Source organism: Spermophilus citellus (assembly GCF_964194105.1).
Source record: "Spermophilus citellus genome assembly, chromosome: 3".
Lineage (NCBI taxonomy): Eukaryota > Metazoa > Chordata > Mammalia > Rodentia > Sciuridae > Spermophilus > Spermophilus citellus.
The window spans coordinates 172,934,209-172,955,265 of NC_138184.1; the positions used below are offsets into that span (position 1 = coordinate 172,934,209).

Consider the following 21,057-nt stretch of genomic DNA (forward strand, 5'->3'; position numbering starts at 1 on the left):
AGCCAAAAATTCTCTTATTTTAATCCTTAGTGCTCAGTGAAAATAGAATGTCTGATCTTTTTTGGAATTTTTTTATTAGGCTTTGTTTATGGATTACTATATTAGTTTTCTAAAATGTTTGGTGTCTTCTAATATTAAGTCAATACATTTCTAAGCTTAATTCATGAAAAGGTTTCCATGTTTTGTACCAAGTTTCCATAATGTGATTAAAAGAGAGATGGATAGGCTATTTGTATTTGTACTAAAGCATTTATTTTGTTTTTATTAAATAACAGGCTTTGATGATACAACAAAGTAAACAGGAGAGGAGTCAGGGGACATTCTGCATTCTGGGAGAGGGAATAGCTGGCTATGAAGGCCACAGGCAAAGTAAGTTTTATCACTATAGTGGGCTGAGGGCATAGCTTAGTGGTAGAACAGATGCTTAGCATAGGCCTTGGGTTCCATCCCCAGCAGGAAATGAAGGAAAGAAGGAAGGGAGGGAATGGAGAAAGGGGAGGGGTGACATTTAAGACATAAAGTTTTACTGGAGAGAGAGAGAGAGGGAGAGGGAGGGAGGAAGGGAGGGGGAGAGAGAGAGAGAGAGAGAGAGAGGGGGGGGGGGAGGGGAGAGAAATGGGGAGGGGATTTATGTGTATATTAGAATGGTATTCTTGGAGATTAAATTTGTGTTTTATCTCTGCTCTGCTCTTGTGAGATGGGACTGGTAATGCTGGGGAATTATCTAAATGACCAGGGTATATGGACTCACTGAAGAGGATGACTTGTCACTGATACATGGATGAACTAGCTCAGAGGTGAAGGAGTTGGGTGAATGAGCCTCCAGTGTTTGGACATCTGTGCTCCCTTGCAGGCAGTTAAGATCCCCAGAAAGAGAGTGTAAGAAGGGCAGAACTGATGGATCCTTTATCTCCATAAGATAGATAAATAAGCCCCTGTGCACTGGCACAGCTCTGGACTCCATCAAGGTTCTTTGTGAGGGGAGTGGAATGAGCATTGTGTATTCTGAGGGTTATACAGGAGAGCAGCCTGATTCCTGGGGATAGCCTAGAGACTAAAAAGAGGAGCAGTGGTTACTAGTCCCTCAAGGAAGCACCAGAACCATGCTGGACACGGAGCTCAGGGAGACAGGAACTCAGAGGGAAAGGGCCTTGAGGACTGAAGGACCTGAGCATTGTGTTGGGCCTACAGAGGCAAATGGTAGGCCCCAAGAGGTTGTGAGACTCATCCTGACCTATGTGAAGGCTGAAACTGAGGAACTCCTCTAAGGAAGGAGGTGCAGGGCTAGGTCAGCCATAGTAGAAATATGGTGGTCAGCAGGGAAAGATCCCAGAGTGGCAGCAAAGGGTCACATCAGCCGTGGGGCTAAGGCTGCTGGTCATCAGACTGAATGATGTGTGCGGGCAATGCATAGGAAGTGGGGAACCTGGGAGGGCAACACTGACTTTCTTGCCACTCAGGCACTTACTTGGAAGTTCAATCAGTTTTGACTTGAGGTCAGAATGACACGACCTACCCCTCCAACTTTTTTGTGCTCTGAGAAAGTTCCTCACAGTAACAGTTAAATTACTGCTCTTCCAGATTCATTATGGAATTATGTTTGACTTTAATTTTGTTCATCCTCATCATAGTATTAGAAAATATATACCAGAAAATAAGTACCTGGTATTCTGATTACATGTATTTGCTGTAAAAGAAAAAGTGAGAATCAAGAAATTTCTAGAATTTCCTTACAATGCAATTACCTTATAGATTTTGATTTTGATTATTAATTAGATCAAAATCAATTTGATTTGATCTATTAAATAGATTTTGCTCTATTAATTTTTTTCAACTTGATTTCAAAGTGCTGCTCCATTAGTAGGAGATATCTTAGGTGACTTAGAATGCAGAAGAAGGCAACTAGTATAAGATGTCAATAAAGCACTAACCACTGAGCCAGGTCTCTGCTTCAGGTTTCCTCTACTTCAACCTGAGGCCTCAATTCCTCCTCTATAAATCTCTCAAAGATGAGTTTTACCCCCTGAACCACTTTTATGGTTCAAAAACATTTTCCATTGAAAATCATATAATAGCTTCTATAAATCTCAGATCCCAAGAAGACAACTGAAAATCTCAGTGGGATGTAGTGAAAAGATTCTGTATTCTGTAAAAACTGAAAACTTGCTTTCAGTAAAAGCTGACTAAACTAAGAGGAGATACAGTGATTCAAGTGAATTTAAAAGGTATTTGTAATCACACATTTTTAAAATGGATAGAAGTATTTGATTACTTAGTAAAGAATCTTTAGGGTAGGTGTAACCCCTTTCAGTTTGCCTACGATAAGAATTACCAGTGCTGATTTAAGTATGCTTTTGCTATTTAACAATATGCATTTATAATATGCCCAGTGGAATAAATGTAAGTGTTGTACACAGCATGGGAGATAACAATTACTTACCCTGTAGGTTGGCTCTCAAATTCTTCTGACCATTGCTCTTGAATATCCTCTGTAGAAAGATCTACATCCCGGGTGGTGGCAAAATTGAACTCGCTGCCTTCATTTCCATGGAAATAAATAGAGTTCCCATCTGACTGACAGCTATGCTGCAGATAAAAAGAGAGCATGGGGTGGCTGTTGAATTGGCTTTGTAGCTGTATCTGTCTTACTTATGTGTAATTAGAGTTTTTAGAAAACTCATTATATTATTCCCTTTACAATGGACTCTCAATTCAAAAGAGCTTGCTACCTCCTTTTTTGCCTTGTTTAATTCAATTACAATTTCTTTCTAACTTATTAAGTTATCACAAAAAAGGAGTCAGGAGGGCATTTGAGCTTTGCCATCTCAGCCTTCAGTATGAAACAAGAATATTTTAATTGGAATAATTTCCCATCTTTACCACAGCCCTTGTTGTGAGAATTAAGTCTGATAATGACTTGTCATATATTTAAAATTCTGTGGTTATGGGCTAAATCGCACTGACCTTTTCAATATTCCATATATTTCTGACTTGCCATTCAAGTCTTTCACAATTTGTCTGTAAATGGGATATGAGTAGAATAGCCAGCTAATCAAAACAGGGAATACAGAAAAGGTCAAAGCAATTCCAGAGATGATCGTATATTCTCAGCCAGCTTTTGAGTAAAAGTTTCTGACCAGATCTAAGAAGGGCATGACATCCCCAATGAAGAACTGGGAATTCAGAAACTTTGTTATTCTCCAAAATGACACTTGCAGAAAATAAGGCGAAATAATAATTTCTTGTGATACTTTTTAAACATTTGTGTGTGTGTGTGTGTGTGTGTGTGTGTGTGTGTGTGTGTGTGTGTAATTTTTAGCCTAAAGTGAATAGTCAGAAGTAAGATTAAACTCTGGAACTGAGTAAACTGAATGTTTACTTCTCAAAATTATAAGCTTGAATTAAACATTCTTGGTAATAAGTCATATATGAGGAAATACTAACACATATATAAGATTAAAAAGTCTTTTAAGTTGTATGCTCTCAAAATTAAATAGAAATGAAGAAAAACAATTGGACAAGAACTATCCATTAGGCCACTGACTATGGTAGCTCCTTGCTGTATTCCAGGTCTTAGCACAGTGCCTGGCATGGGGTAGGTATTCAAAAATGTTTGAATAGTTCAAGAAGTGAATAAATGAATTACATGGTTATGTCTTTCCAGGAAATCGATTATTCTTTTGTGGCGAACTCACTATGTAAAAGGTATTAAGTAAGGTACTAGGGAGAAGGAGTTTATACATGTAACAATACACAATCTTTGCTTTCAAAAACCCCAGTCTACTTGAGATATATCAAAGACACGACCCAATGGTGAGGCTGCATATTACCATATGCCAATGAATGCGATAAGGTAGCAATCACTCTGTCCAGGGCTAGCCTAGATAAGACAGCTTTATGGATGAGCAGGTTTTCAATTGGCTTTATGAGGGATGGAAAAAAATCCAAGTTGGATAACAAATATGAATGAATTACAATGGCGAGGTAGGAATGATTGGAGAATCTGACAGGAGTTTCTAAAGGATCTTAAATGGTAGTCTGAGGAATCTCTGTTCTGTTGGTAGTGGTGTTCCAGAACAGGGGAGAGATTACAGAGACCGTGTATGACAATTAAACTGCCTATAGGTAGTAAAACCAATTGGGTTGGAATCAAGACTTGCTATTTGATGGAAAGAATGAATACAGTCTCTAGAAGGGAGTGGGAACATGTGATTTTAAAGGAGTCACTGCACAGCTCTAGGACATAAGAATCCCCTCTGGGCCCTGTCATCATCTTAGGTAATACTGTCGGATGTGGCATGCATCAGGGGCTTGAGAATCTTCTTCACACGCAACGAATACCGATTATTCACGCATGCTAAACTGAACTCATTATATGCAATCCTTAACCCAAACATATTGACCCAAATCTAGAATTTAGTTTATTTTACAGTAAATAGAAATAGTAAATGGATGACAAATCTAAAACCTCTCTTTTACTATGAATACTATAAGAATAATCAATGTTAAACGGAACAACAAAGGTGACTTTCCTCATAATAAACAACTGAGCTGTAAATAATGGTCTTCATAATTACCTTCATATAATCTTAATTCTGATCTACTGTGGCCTATGTTTATCTGTAACTATTATAAAGACTCAGACATTGATATAATATCAGTATCCTAGGAAATGGCATACATGAAATATCTCCACATGTAAGAAGAAAATTATTATTTTTAAAAAATATATTTTAGTTATAGATGGACTATATTTATATTTATATTTATATTTATATTTATATGTGGTGCTGAAGATCAAACCCAGTGCCTCACATGTATGAGGCAAGTGCTCTACTACTGAGCTACAGCCTCAGCCCAAAAATTATTTTTAATTTAAAATTTTTTTGCAGTGCCACGGATCAAACCAAAGGCCTTGCATGTTAGGTAAGTGCTATACCATGGCCTACACTGTCAGCCCCAAGAATAATGTAAATAATATATTTGTGTAATAAAAATAATTATTCACTTAACATGAAACCTTGGTCATTTTTGGCTAAATGCCCATTTAATTAATCATTTCAATATTGGTTTTATTTACTTCAAATTGTTTTTTAATATTTTAAATTGTTATATCTAATTATTGCTACATTTCAAAAAAAATATTTGTATTAGTAGCATACTTGATGTCCATTTTAACCTTGAGATAGAAAGTGTATGTAAACTAAATCATAAAACTGGGTAGCATATTGTTAAACTAGTTTCATGAAGTGAACTGGTAGAATAGAAAAGTGAAAGCATATTTTAAAGGATCTTTCTGCTAGTTTATTTTGGGTTCACATTTGGCAATAGAACAATCCATTGCAACTGTGAAACTACTGAAAAATTAGTTATCAAATATACACTTTATCAGCATCACCACAATAGTGCTAACATATGAAACAGAAGTAACATTTACAACACTTATGAAGAAAGAAACCTGAAAAACATGTGAATAATTTAACTTCAAAAAAATTTTGAAGTTAATGAGTTTCAATGAGTACTAATCAATTTTCAAAATAGTAGCATCTAAAAACTAGCAGGCTATTTCTTTGAAAAGTTTCTATGATAGATAGAAAAGTATGTTTTTTTTAAAAAAAAATTAGAGCATTATACTTATACATAGTAGTCGGGTTAATTGGACAAAATCATACATGCATGAAATTCTATTTCAGTTCACATTATCTCCCTTCCCCTGCCCACTTAGTTATTCTTCCTGTACTCTACTGGTCTTCCTTTTGCTCGTCTATTTATTTATTTATTCTTTTTTTAGTTGTAGATGGACTCAATGCCTTTATTTGTTTTTATGTGGTGCTAGGGTCAAACCCAGTGCCTCACAGTTGTGAGGCAAGTACTCTATCACTGAGCTACTACTCCAGCCTCTCATTTATTTTTGATTGGTTTAGAAAACATGTTTTTTATATACCTTTAAAATCTTTATAAAGCTGTTCTTTACCAATTTATAGTAAATGAATAAAATTAAATATCAAAGCTAAATTTAAACGAACAGGTTAGTACTTCGTAAACAGTCTGTTGTAGCCTTTGACCTAAAAACATCCTAATCTTGAAGGGGAGTCAGAGTTAGCTCTGTTCTCCCTCCCAAAGGAGCCCAGTGTACTTTTAGGTAAGGAGAGGGAGAAGCATAGTTCTTGCAATAGTCTCTTCTTCATAGTCTTAATACAGTGACACCTTATCAAAGAAAGTCTGTGACACACCCAAAGCAAGCAGCTGTCAGTGGAGGTGGTTCCACCTTCCCATGTCTTCACAAGATAATGCTGTCGTTTTCCAGGGAATAGAGTCTGGAGATGTACAGAATACACAACTAGGAATAGCTTGCTCTGCTCCCCTCCCCGCTCCATGCTGGGGGGATCAAGACATGATTTCCACCTTTGCCATTCTGAGAACCCAATGTTTTCAAGGTTTGCAGTTAGAGTAAAGTTAAACAAGTTAAGTTAAAACAAACTAGTAGTGTAATACTGGACCCATAAAGAAGGGGATAGCCTGTATGAAATTGGAAAATTCCCGAGTTCCAGTGAGAACAATGGAACTACTGAGTCCCTTTTCTAAGAGGTTGGTCTATCCAGGCCCTGTATTTAGGATTCCTGACTGGGTGGGGGGAGGAGCGAGTGTTGGGTTCTCATTCTGAGGATCCCTAAATTAATTACAAGAAAGAATTACAGGTTAACTCTTTTTTTTTTATTTTATTGTTGGTTGTTCAAAACATTACATAGTTCTTAATATACCATATTTCACAGATTGATTCAAGTGGGTTATGAACAATCTGTATACGGGGTACAGGTTAACTCTTAATTCTCTTTTAGGATAGGTAACAGAGGCTCAATGTCTTGAAATTACTTGGTTTCCTAAACACTTTCCAAACCAAGAACTGATGATAGAAGGCATTCAGATTGGGACAGAGTCCCTGGGCACCCGCAGGTTTCCTCCTTGTATCTCTGCTTCTGCCTGGGAATACATGGCCTGCCTGGTTAGCGGGTGCCTGGACATTCTCCTAGAAACTCACTCAATTAATTCAGCACTTTCATGAATCAAGGAAAATAAAGACTGGAAAAGAACAAATCATTGGAAACCCAGACCAATAAAGAGAGTAAAGAATGAAAACTTAGTTACTAACTAGTTTCAAGGAATTTTGGGACTGGAATCAGAAGGCTTGTTCAAATACATTTCCTCTGCCTAATGACTAAAGTTTTATACATGTCATAATTAACTCCTCTAGGCCTCAGTTTCTCTGGCCAAAAAATGAAATCAATAATATCTATTCTCGAGATATTGTCAGAAGCACAAATATAGGAGGAAGTGTTTTTTTCGAAACTACAAAGTACTAATAACGTAATCATTATTTCTGAAAATGTAGTTAAAAATATGCTGTTATTGCTGTTATATTTCATCCTTTTGGGAGCAGATGATAGAACATATAAGACTATTTAAATATATTTTTGTCTCTAATCAGTTAGTCAAAAGATTCTTCAAGTTAAAATCTTTAGTAAAATATACAAGAATACATCCTACTGTAAGATATGGTAAAAATATCGCAAACATTCATATGCTAACAGGACAGATAAAAACATCAATTAAATTTTAAAAGCCCTTCAAAGTTTGGCAAATTAAGAAATATTCCCCTAACACAGGAAAACTCAATAATATAAGATGGCTGATGTCACTTTTCTTACAGATGAACTTGCACTGTGTAACCTTAGCCTCCTATGTTAAAAATCAAAGTGCAATGTGTATTAAAAGTATGAAAAGAATTTCAGGAAAGTGTCTCAATTTTAACAGCCAGCTGTTTTTGTTCAGTATCTATTCAAACTCATGTCATTTATATGCAATAATAAAATCCAAACAACTTAGCAAACAAATATCTATTTTGTGAGATACATGAGCTCTTGACGCGATAAAAACAAGAATATTTTGGAATTCAGGACTATTTTATTTTGAGCCACGTGAAAATTTATCAGGTTTTCTTGAGGAAATAATTATATAGCACATGTGACTTCTTGAGTCAGAATTTTTGAATGACTTATATTGAATATCAGGTAACTGAGCTTTTATTTTGGATACAACGCAAGAAACAGTTCTGCACACAGCTCTACATTTTTCTGTGTCTAGGCCTCCTAATGTGCATTGGGTATTGTGTTAATTATTTTTACTAATTTCATCATTTTAAAATTGATCAATGACATACTTTATACCTCTAGGAAGTAGTAGATTTCCAAATTTTAAAAATCCTTCAGTATAGTCTCTGTTTCTTTTTGTCAATCAAAACTATTTTTCTACATTGATGCTAAATGGATTTCCTTTACTTGACAAGCAGAACACAGTGTAACTAAGTGACAAGAATTTGCCATTCACAAAAGCATCAACAGGAAACATCGTTGCAAATTCCTCAATATAACAAGTCCTTGGCCACAATTCAGAATAGCATTTTTCTAGGGTTGCTCCCTATACACTGCTGAAAATGTTAATGACTTCACCTCTGGACTTGTAAGAGTACTTACAATCACCTCCACCATTGTTTAATTAGGTTTCATCAAAGATGAACACGGAGGCACCTCTTAATATTATCTCCCTGGGGTCTAATGGCCCTGATGATTCTTTCAGGCATCTATAGCCTTACAATTTATTTTTTGACTATATACTTTTTGTCGGAATGAGTGTATTGGCCATTTGGGCAAAGCCAGCTTGCAGAGGGCTGGTGGCAGATGGAATGAAATCTGCCTGGTATGCCTTCCCCTCCACATGAGCAGAGAGCCATCCATTTCCTCCATTAAGGAGTTGTCACTCAGCCCACCCAGCTGGAAGACCATTTTTGATAGCCAAGCTGGCTGGTGGCAGACAATTCAGATACAAAGTGCACTTTAAAAGGAAGCTAAAACATCATTTGTAGGAAAATTGAAAATGCATGGCTTCCACCACAGCCAATTTTTTAATGACTGTAATATTTTAAGTGATTATTTTTGCCATTTCAGATTGCTCCTTAGAGAGGAGAGGTTTTTTAATTAAAATCTAGGCAATGCAAACAGATGAGATATGAGGAACAGAGGAAAGAGAAATAAGATGAATAAAATTAATTAAAATGGTATTGTTGGCGCAGCCATAAATTAGCCACTGTCTGGCTAGAAAAAAAAATATATATGTATATATTGGTATAGGAAATTCTGGATTAATATGAGGTGTGTGCTGAAGAGATTGGAAGCTGACCGACTTCCAGCCTACATGTCACTGTGTTTCTTAAGCCTTCTGCTATGCTATTGCTGTTATATAGGAATCATCTTTCCTAAATCCTTGTTCACTGATCTTTAAAGATACAGATTTTCATGCTATAAATTTTTAAAAAATAAAAATAGGAAGAGAATGGTTTCTCTTCCGACTCCAAATGAATTTTGATCATTTTCCACACATTTGATTTCTAGGTAATTTAATGCCAGTTAAAAAACTGAAAACTTGGCTGTGAACACAGTCCAGGTGCAGGAGGGTTGAAGTGCATTTTCTCTAGTCAACACAATGGACTCAACCATGGTGAGAGAATTTTAGGGAGTTAAGAGTGTTTTTTTCTCATTATTTTCTGGATTCATTAAGCATTCCCATTTGAGTTACTTTGTACTAAGATTTATAAAGATTCAATTTAGGGTATATTTTGTGACAAGTGTATAATTACTTGGCAATAGTTATGACAACTCTAAAATAGCAATAGTGACAGATTTGAATTGGAATAATGAGAGGAAGAATAACAATGTAAAAATCCATAGGGCAGTTGTTAACCTTGTCTTTGGGGATCAACTTGACTTTCACAGTATCTGAGTTTTCAGACTTGCCTCTTCAAATTAAAGCCAAAGATGCTGGGCACGATTTGGGAGGCTGCAGGACAACTTGGAACACAGGGGCCATGTTTTATAGTAAAACTCAAAGTCATTTGGCAACTCAGCCTCTGTTTTTTCATCTGTGAAATGGGGATAATTATAAGGATTAAATGAGAGGCTGCAGGGAACATGCCTATCCCAAAGATTTATGAATCATAGGAAATCCATAAATACTAATTTTTTTTCTTTTTTTTGCCCCCATCTTTATTCATTCCTTTAAGAAATCTTACTTTAATGAATATTGCTTTAATGAATTGTGCTACTTGCCTTGCTGAAGTACCAAGATGATGGAAATGTTACTGTTTTAAATATTCATATAGAATAAAATAAATTGCACTCATTGAATATTGTGCTAATTCAATTAGTGACTAAGTGTGTCAGCTTCAGACCAAAACAAAACAAAAACAAACGGTGCATTAGCCAGGAAGGACCCGGGGATTTGTTTAAATGGTTATATTCTGTAGAATTTATCAAAATTAGTTGTTTCTGTGTTATTGCCACTCTTGTCATGGTGATCTGGCTCATTTCCATGTTTCACTAATGCTATTCCACATTAATTACTGTACAAATAGGCCTCATTGGGGGGAAATTGTGAAAAGCACACTATTACATTTAACCCTTCATCCCCAAAGTACTCTTATTAGCTTAACAAATTATATTCTGGCTCATTCTACAATATCATGTACCCACCTCTTGGGGGAAACATGACAATATGAGCAGTACCATCCAGAGTGAAGAATACGCCAAGCACAGGGAATTTAGGTAGACAGCATGCAATTAACCAAGCTGGCATCTGGCCAGAAACAGGGTTAACGTTCTGATTGCTAATGGAAAAAGACATGGGAACATGGACTAGCCACGCGTCTTACGGAGCTCAGGTTTACCCTCCTTGAAAAGCCAGTGCTCAAATCCCTGAAGTCACACGCTAGATGGTTTCCAGTACAGTGATCTGCAAAGCACATTTCTCAAAAGCAAACCTGATTTCCTCCCATTTGTCCTTTTTATTCTGAGAAAACAAAATCATCAAATGGATTGTCGAAACCTTCTTCTGGGTGCTCAATGGTATATTTTATGGAAAATAAATTGGGTGTTATTGTAGACAGGCATTGCTCTGCCAGGAGGTTTTCCCAAAAAGTAGGTTTAAAAATGAATTCTACTCAGTGTGTGATTTTTCCTTTCACTGTTTGTCTTAGGGTTTTAAAAATTTTTCCCCCTCATTAGCTTTGACTTGTGTTAAGACTTCAGATTTTTCAGACAAATTAATTTACATTTTTTTCCTACTTTGGACACAATGACCTTTTTCCTCCATTGATGATTCAGCAATTTATGACCACAGTGCTAGACGGGAGAGAGCAGAAGCTGAAAATGAAAGCTTCAATTCTTATTCAGGACTGGAGGCTTGCCTACTGTCCACTGGGACAATGAATTTGGCAAATGCGTAAAGTACAAAAGCAATAAGAAAATTAATAGACTCTCCTGTTTTGATTTAATGCTTCCCCTTAATGGATTGTTGATTTACCTAATGGCTGTTGTCTTCATTAGGGCCTTTTGGTGTTTGTTAAACTAGGAAAATTGTCATTATGGGAGATAAAGGTGGTAAAAGGGAAGCAATCAAACTCAAGTAGTATGAGAGAGAAGACCCTTCTAAATTCTGTAACTTAGTGACTGTAAATTCTTGGTATAAATTTACAAATTTTAATGTTACTTTTTTAAGGGAATTTCTTTTAAATGCAAAAGTGATCAAATCAAAGCCTACGCTAAAGGACAAAACTTCACAGCAGAGTCTACGACATCCAGTGCTGATTTACTTCTCAATGCAAGCTGACATATACGTATAGAAGGAGTAATCTGGAATTCTATGCAATCCACACAATAAACCAGGGCGATAAATAGAAAAAGATTAGCAGGTGCAGGCGCAGTCACCAGAGTGGGAGGGTTTCTTACAAATAAAAAATATATGGAACAGCACCTATCTCACAGTGATCTGCATTTAATCTGCAGGTCAATTCCAGGGTGGGCAGAAACCAGTGATTTATGCCTCTGCAAGCTGAGGGAAAGTGGGTTAGCTGAAAAGGCTGAGAAGATAGAAACATTTATTAATGGTGAGTGAGCAAAGCACTCTCTTGCCCTCTTTCTCCTTTCTTTGTCTCTGTCTCTCTCTCACACACAAACTAAGGAGTCATGGATGATTTGTGCTTTCAAAATAAAAATTTTGGCTGTCACCATAGATGGGAGTAAACAAAAACACCACCACACCACCACCAACAACAAAAACAAACAAAATGAAGCAGCTGCCTGACCAGTATTCACCTCCATGGCTTATTGATCCATTCAGAAATTGTGCTTTATGAGGCACTATATCAAAGGATGAGGGGAAAAAAACAGGAAACAAAAGCATCCTGCTCACAGCTCTTTCCAAATCATTTACTCATATTTCTCCTCAGAGGACTTGACTGACTTCTTCAGGGCTTCTCTCTGATGGTAAGTAATGGAAAGCAGGCGGCTACAGCAATTCTGGGATGATCCTCCAAAAACTTGTATTTGATGTTTTTCTTTGAACTTGAAATTAAGAATATCCTCAGATTTCAGGATGCTTGTTTGAGGAGTTGTAAAGAAATGACTCTGATGGACTTAACTAGACATTTCAAAAGTGACTAACCAAAACTGATCACTAATCAGCCAGGGTCTTTATAGACACCAAGAAGTTTATCTATTAAAGATATAAAACCAATGATAAGACCTTCCCCATAATTCTGGCACCTACAAAGCAGTTTTGAAATGCTATCAATACTATGACTATTATCATCGTCATTATTACTATTATTTATCAGGATATCAGTTACTATTACTGTTATTATTTCCACCAATTATTATCTTGTATCCATGTAATTTCCATGCTATTGCAAATATCAGTCCTGGATATGAGAATTGTATCCAGGGTAAACTGCTTAAACTTGATACTGTATGTCTTCAATGGGGAGTGCCAAAAAGTTCAGATCCTATCCTTTAATCCTTGAAGGCAAAGCCAAGACCATTCTCACAGTTGATGCACCTTGAAGTTGCCTTGAGATTAACCATTCCCCCACTTCAGATGGGAAGAATGCTTCCCTGGCTCCTAAATGTAGTGCAAACACCCCTAGCCACCGGATGGAGGAACTGCGGGAGGGATGGTAGCCATGGTAGCAATTGCTATTCTAGCAACTGCTGCTCTGAACTGATACAGTACACCCAGATCTTTAGAATAAGATCAACTAACACCAAGTCTTGATTTTTCTAGAAATGATATAAAACTTTTTTTAAATGGATGCAATTCTCCATAAAAGAAGGCAAAATCATTGTAACTAATAAGTATAACACAGGTGATATTATACCGAATGGATTTCAGGCTCCTTCCCTTGCTGAGTGCATGATCTGCTTACTCTGGGAGATTGCTAATGAGGGTGATGCTCTGGGGAGCTTTTGCACTTGCAGCAGTATATTTACTGGCATTTAAGGCCCCACATACTTGGTAGTGAACAAAGGGCTGCTGAGGGATTCATGGGAAATAAAAAATGATGATAGTAATTAGAAGCACAATAGAATGGGGTGCACCTTTTCTCTCACATGGGAAAGTTCTCCGGAAAAACACTGGAAGATGAGTCAGGCAGGGGCCTGGATGTGTAAGGAGAATGGAAGAGAAACACAGATGGCTGCATTGGAAAAACATATTAATTTTGTAATCTCTTAGAGTCCTCCTCAGCTTAACAAACCCAAATGAAAAAGCACAACAAATACAAGGCCTGAGTCTACATTAAAAATTGTGTTCTATGTGCTTATACAAATATGGCATAATGAATTTCACTGTTATGTATGATTATAATGCACCAATAAAAATAAATTTTAAAAAATCCATGTTCATATATGTGTGTGTGTGTGTGTGTGTGTGTGTGTGTATGTGTGTGTATTTCATATTAATTACGAAAGAGCCAACAGATGGTAAAGGCCTTCTACCAACCCAGGGCAGATTTACACTGGTGACCTATAATTGCAATTCTCCAGATCATGTAACTCCTTAAGCTAATTACTCTATTTGATCTTATATCATTTTGCCCTACTTGAGATAAACAAGGATAGGCTCAGATGAGATAGGTTAAATATTTCCAAAGAAATTGAAAGAAATAAATATGTACAGTGAAAGACAATGACTTGTTTTTATCTTTCCTATTTGACCTGTCACCCTCAAACACTGTTGTCAAGATCAGCAGGATAGTTTACATATTCACATTTTATATCACTTTTGTCTTATTAATAGTAGCATTTTAAAAATATTTGTAGTTAATAATGAAAACCATTAGTAATCTTACATGAATGGCATTGGAATTTAAAGAAAGCACAGTGGATATATCCAGTATAACAAAGTGTTGAAATGGAATTCATTTACAGATTTTGTTGAAGCCCCATGAAAATAGGTGGCACTACTCCATGTGCCGAAGTGATGTGATAGACCAACTCTAATAACCTGTCCAGAGAAGTGGTAAAATGGCTTCATTGCTCATTCACAATGAAGGTGTGCAAGCTTGAAGCTGAAGTGGGCCAGGAAGCTGAACCAAAGAGAATTGATTTCTTTAAAGAGTTTTTGGTGACTTGAGAGTTCCTCTGAGGGTCATGTGGGCAAGGACAGCACCTCTCCTCACTTCAAGCCTAGTGCAAAGGACACAATGTAGAGAGCATGGTGAGTGTCCGGAGGTGTGGACCAGTGCTGGAGCTGCTTGGTAGATTCTTGGGTAACCAGAGGGCTTCACTTAGAAATAACTATTCTCCTGTTGATGGATTCAAGCTGAGTGTTTACCACAGAACAGGCCTGAGCTTAATGCACATAAGAGGCCATTAAGGTAGTCTAAGATCCTGCCCTAAAGATCTTTATGGAAGATAAGGAGTCCTCATCACAAAGAAATTGTATTTATGACAATCTGAGATCCTACAGTAAAAGATACATGCATGACTCGCCTGAGAGAAGCTCTGGGCAACTACAGGTGAGAGATCCCCAGCTTTGATAATGAATGGGAATGTTTCTTAAAAATCTATCGGTAAATTCAAGAAGGAGTCAGCTTTGATCACTTGTCAGGCCCAAGGATCAAAAAAAAAAAAATAATGACAGTTCCCAATAATATCTGCTTTTTGCCTCTTCTTTCTCCAGACCCAACCTGCAGGGGTCAAAAGCTGAAACTAGTCACAGGTGGTAAGAAGGAGCTGCCCCTATTCCTCCTGAATAGGACCTGAGATGGAGGAGCAGAGGAGCTGTGGGTGACACTTGGAGTATGCACATTATAATGAACTGATCACATTTGATATTGAACTGAGACATTTGGAAAACTACAGTAGTTGGAAAACTTTTTTTTTTTTCTATTAGCACTCTTGGAACCTATCCTAGTTTTTGTGCAACGAGGGCAGGAATAAAAAAGCTTTCAAAATGAATATGGAAAGGGCTGAGATTGTAGCTCAGCGGTAGAGTGCTTGCCTAGCATATATGAGGCACTGGGTTTGATTCTTAGCACCACATATAACTAAAGGTCCATTGACAAATATATTTTTTAAAAAATGAATATGGATAGCCACTGGAAATAGAATGGCATTATTTCTTGTATCCAGTTCTCACTCCAACAAGTTCTGTTTGTTTATCCTAATGGTGTGCTATGGAGGGAAGGAAGACATTTGCCCACAAAACTTCACTTAGACAAACACATTTGAACTGGGCAACTAAAGATGAAGAGGATTTACTAAGCAAAGAAAAAGGAAAGGTGAAAAACCATCTGCAAAGACCAGGGAGTGTGAAATTCAGTGTTGTGCTTGTGATACTAGAGCACAACTAGGCAAAGGATGAGAATGAAAAGTCAGGCTGAGTCTGGGATGCAGCTCAGTGGTAAAGCCCTGGCTTAGCATGTGTGAGCACACAGGTTCAATCTCCAGTAGCATAAAAAAAATGGTTAGGTTGGCAATGGCTTTGGATTATGTGCTAGGGAATTTGCTTTGTATCATCCAGGCCTATGCAGGGAGCCATCAAAGGTCTTGAGTATGGAGGTAACATAATGTAATCTACATAAGGAATGATACTGGAGGGTTCCTCAGGGGCATCCCTTTGGATGATCCTTGGTTCCAATGTCCTTGTCAGGCAGTTGGCTACTATAAGACTCCATTTCTCCTTCTTCACAATTCCACAATCCCTACTCTATTGTATCTCCAATGTGGGTTACTGCAAATACCTCCTGTCTCCACAGGGAAATATTTTAATTCTTAGACCTTCTTAAGTTTACTTTAGGTCAGCAGTCAATACCTGAGATGGACCAGCAACTAGAATTTTGAAAATTAACTATTATAATATAAAAGAGAGAGAAATGACCATATTTAGGCTGAACTGCTAAATTCTAACGTGTGAAAAGCCAGTCATCTGAAGGAAGGAACATATATTACGCAGGGAACAAAATTGGAGTAATACCAAGAAATATGAGGAAAAATAAGAATATTTTGACCTGTAGCCATTCAATGATGGGGCGAGGGGAGAACATGAGCAGATAATTTAACAGGTTGGTACTGGGAAGAAACCCAGGATAATCAAGAAGCACATCAGTTCATACTCCCTACTTGTAAAAGCAAAGCTATGTGACAACTGAGAGCAAGAATTCTAAAATCAGAATCCTGGATGGGAATCCTGGAGTTGCCACTGATGGTTATGCAGTGAAACTACCTTCTAGTGAAACTACCTTCTAGTTTCATTTCTGAAAAATGGAGCTAAATAGCACCTTCTTTAAAGTTTAAAAGGATCAATTATACAAGATAATATGTGTGCATGCATATATTTCTGTGTATATATGAGTATAAACATACACATTTGTGTGTGTATGTGTATGTGTATGTGTGTGTGTGTGTGTGTGTGCGCGCACGCACGTGTGTGTGTGTGTGTGTGTGTGTGTGTGTGTGTGTGTGTCTGGAACAGCAAGTGACTTGAAGCATAAGTGATCACTAAAAAGCAGCTGCTATTACTCAGCCAGATAATTCTACTGGAGCTCAAAAATTTTTCCCTGAATTACAAATTACTTTGTAATACAGCACACTTTCTCAATTGATGCTATACTTCTCTTTGATTTAGTTAAAATGAAAATATCTTGTAAAAGTTTAATGAACACAGAAAAGATAAAGTGTAGGTTGAACAAACACAACCATCACAATCCAAAATTCAAAATAAAGCAATGTTTAAAACACATCTTTATAATAAATATGAACATAGATATATGTTTTCTAATTGATGGTATTCAGTTTTCATCTTTAGAGGCCACCAAATAAAGGAACAATATTTGACAAATTACATTCAGTATAAACAATTTTTATTTTTAAAGTTCTAAATCACTTGGCAAAAGCAATTTTCCATTCTGAGACATTTGAATCAAAAATCAAAAGGGAGGGCATCATTCAAATGAGCTAAAAGGACAAATTCTTAAAATTTTATCATTGCATTTATTTGAAATTTTAAAAAGAGACTTCTGAGAAAATTTTCTGACAGCCAATTGAAAAGATAACAAATATCATTACCACAATTATTTTTTTTCTTAGTAGAATTAGGTCACCTGGCAAATCTCAGCTTATGATTCTAAGCTTATGGAAAGCTAAAGTGTATTCTACCCAGAGTTGTAATTTAATTAAAATTACTACTGAAGCAAAACCACACTTCATGCATTCTTTATCATGGGTGGTACCAAAGTACATGCATTTAGAAACTGAATACCTAATCAGATTAGTATAATATCTTGTAAAATGAGGCAGAAAAAGTACATTTATGCAGTAAAGGCTACTGAGACCAAATGACAAATAATCACCATGGGAAAATGATGTGAATCCCAGACCCTGAGGTCTCCAGTTTTGCACACTTTCTGGCCAGTACTGAATGACAGCAGAAATCCCTCTTAATCAAATGGCCCTGGGATGACACACAGAATACCCTGACAAAAGTTCATTTCTATACCCAAGCAAAAGTAATGTGTGGACTCTTTTTAAGGGAGCCAGCCTTCAGAAGTTTTGTCAGAACAAATATTCCTAAATTGAGCAAAGAGGATGCCTGTTTCTAATACCAGATAATTGATATAATAATATCATCAACTTGAAATAAAATGACTAGGGTTTGATTGGCTAAGAAAAAAGTTATTTGTGTCAGGAGAGCTGCTGTGTTAAGCGTTCACTAAATAATTTGCAATCCTTTTTCTAGTACAGAAATAAATTATTAAGAGGTGAGCATTTTTGGATCTTCATACTCTTTACTCTTCCTGTGATCTAACCCTCATCCAGCACAAGATTTTTTTTTTTCACATCAGTAAGTCACATTTAAAAAAATATCCAAGCTATTTTTGCATTTTATTTTCACATATTAGAAACCTGGAAGGGTCCAATTGAGAGTCTAATGACATTTTCCATGTTGTTTCATTATTTTACCCATTTCCTGGGTAGGCAAGCCCATGATTTCAATTCCTATTCATAATTGCAAAATTTGAATTTTCCTCTGAACTTCAGACCCATGCATCCAATCTCCTGCCAAATACTCTTGCTTGCCCTCAAATTATCAAGATCTATATGCCCAAAGTGATATCACCAATTTCCTGTGAACTTGTTCTTCCTCTTGTTTTCTGTTTCAGTGAATGACACACTGTCCACCCAGTTGCTCAAACCTTGTCCTTGACAGCTGTCATTCCCTCATCTTCTCAACCAGTCCCCAGTCTTCTTCACTCCCTTTTAAAAATCCTTTCTTCCTACTTTTGGCCAACCATGATCTTTCACTGGACTACTGTAGTCAGCTCCTTTCTGGGATCTCTGCACTCACTTGCTCCTCTTTCCATTCCATCCTTTATTTCAAAGGGATATCTCAAAGTCAAATTGGATTGATTCTTACTTAAAGCACTTGAAGGACTGCTGCCTTCTGGATAAAGTTTAAACTCTATAGAAGTTTATAGGAACTTTGAGTCTTACCATTAGCCCTATCTCCAGAATTACCTATCACAAGTCTCAACATAAAATATACTGGACAATTGCCATGTGCAGTGGTGCACACCTGTAATACTAGTGGCTCAGGAGGCTGAGGCAGGAGAATCATGAGTTCAAAGCCAGCCTCAGCAATTTAGCAAGGCACCTGGCAATTCAGTGAGACTCTGTCTCTAAATAAAATATTAAAAAAGGGTCAGGGAGGTAGCTCAGTGGTTAAGCACCCCGGGTTCAATCCTCAATACCAATAAATATCAATTGTTTTGAACTTCAACAAAGAGTTTTGCTCTGTGCTCTCATCTTCCCACCTGTCTTAGTTTGGGCTGCTGTAACAGAACACCATAAATTGGGTAGTTGAAATAACAAATATTTGTTTCTTACAGTTCTTGAGGCTGAGAAGTCTAAGACCAAGGTGCTAGAAGATTTCATATCTGGTAAGGGCCTACTTCCTTATTCTTGCAGTATCCCTACATAATGGGGAGAGGGCTAGCAAGATTTTGGGGGTCTTTTTTGTAGAGGCACTAATTCCATGCATGTGGCTTCACTTACATGATTTAATGACCTTCCAAGGACTGCATCTCCTAACACCATCATAATGGGGTTAGGATTTCAACATATTTGTAGGCAGGCACAAACATTCAGTTCATAACCCAGCCTTTTGTATAAGATTTTCAATAGAAACACTATTCCTCCTACGTGACCACCACCCAATTACCCTTAATCCCTGCCTGGATTTCCTATTCTTTGGATAACCTCCCTAACATCTCATGTCTGGATCTGGTACTACATGCTATTCCCTCTTGACACTGTAAACTTTCCCAGAAAATGATAACAATTAGGCTGTTTTGTATTGGGATGTTGAAATGTATACTTGCCTCCACTAAATTGACAGCCACACAAAGTGGAGAAACATAGCTGCCTATTTGGTATTATGTCTTCTGGGTTCGGCCCAGTACATAGCACAGTGGGTCTTCAAAAGATACCTTTTTGACTGAATTAATGAATGTTTATTAATAGTGATATTCCATGCTTAAAAGGTATGGAAAAATGTTAATATCAATTATTCTTTTAATAGTGATTTGGTAAAATAGCTATCCTTGCATAATTTGGCTACTGAGACTTAGGTTTCAGAAGGAAGGTGAAAGAACTCAAGAGCTCAAACCTTGACTGTTGCTCCAGGGAAGAAGAGCCAGTTGCCAGTGTCCACTGGGTCAAGATTGTCTTCTAAAATGACTTGTCTATGTGCTGAATTGATGACCAGAATGTTATCCAAGGCCCAGCAGGCTTCATACACTTCACCTACACGGAGATTTTCCTGCTTCCATTGAAACTGGACACTCTCCCCTTTGGCATCTTCAGGAAGATAGAGGATGTGGATGATTGTGCTGACATTGGAAGGGGCTCTGGAATATGTGGAGAGACAGAGAGTTTAACAGTATCCATTTTTTTTATTTCTTTAGATGATTTTTTTCTTAATATTATAGTTTCACAATCTCAAAAACTTATTCATTACAAATACTAATTCCATTACCCTTGAATCTTTCAATATCTGCTATTTTAATTTTCATATTGAGTGATGTTAAATTAAAAATTAAAGGTCTTCAAGAAGCTTACATTTAACACAAGGTGGTCACTGAGCATAAGAAAGTGCTATACACTGCCTTGTCGAGTTAAAAAAATCCAAACGTATTCTGTTTAGGTTTTGCACATGGTAGATATTCAATCTAAAATAAGTAACTTACAAGTAAAAAAGGAGGAAATGTAGAAAATGATGATCATAGTCTTGATTCTTACTTTGAAATTATGTACCTTTTAGAGGTCATTGTATGAATACATTTAATAATCAATGTTTAAGCAACAATTATTTTATTTCTAGTAACCACACACTATTTTATATTTTAAGTCAACACGAAATGTGAGATTTGCCATGAGAATTAAAGGTACTCATTTATAATTCTTTGCAGTTTCATGTAGGTCAATCTTTAAAAATATGATATAATTTTAACATGCTTTTTATATTATATCTGTTAGAATCTAGATCCTTCTGCTATATAAAAAAATATTTTTATTAAACATTTTATTCTACCAAAGTAGAAATATGCTATAGTTAAAATGATCGCCGTAGTCAAGATTAAAAATGGCACTAAAATGCAAACTAGTGGTA

The 21,057-nt window shown here is 36.7% G+C and overlaps 1 protein-coding gene across 1 annotated transcript in view; it reads right to left on the bottom strand.

The window, feature by feature from the left end:
- Nucleotides 1-21,057, bottom strand: part of RELN (reelin) — a 469,728-nt gene that overhangs the window by 191,269 nt on the left and 257,402 nt on the right. The window contains exons 10-11 of the mRNA XM_081286786.1: nucleotides 20,056-20,296; nucleotides 2,441-2,586 (exon numbers count right to left, since the gene is read on the bottom strand). Coding sequence (XP_081142912.1) covers nucleotides 2,441-2,586; nucleotides 20,056-20,296 — 387 coding nt within the window. The remainder of the gene's footprint in view (nucleotides 1-2,440; nucleotides 2,587-20,055; nucleotides 20,297-21,057) is intronic.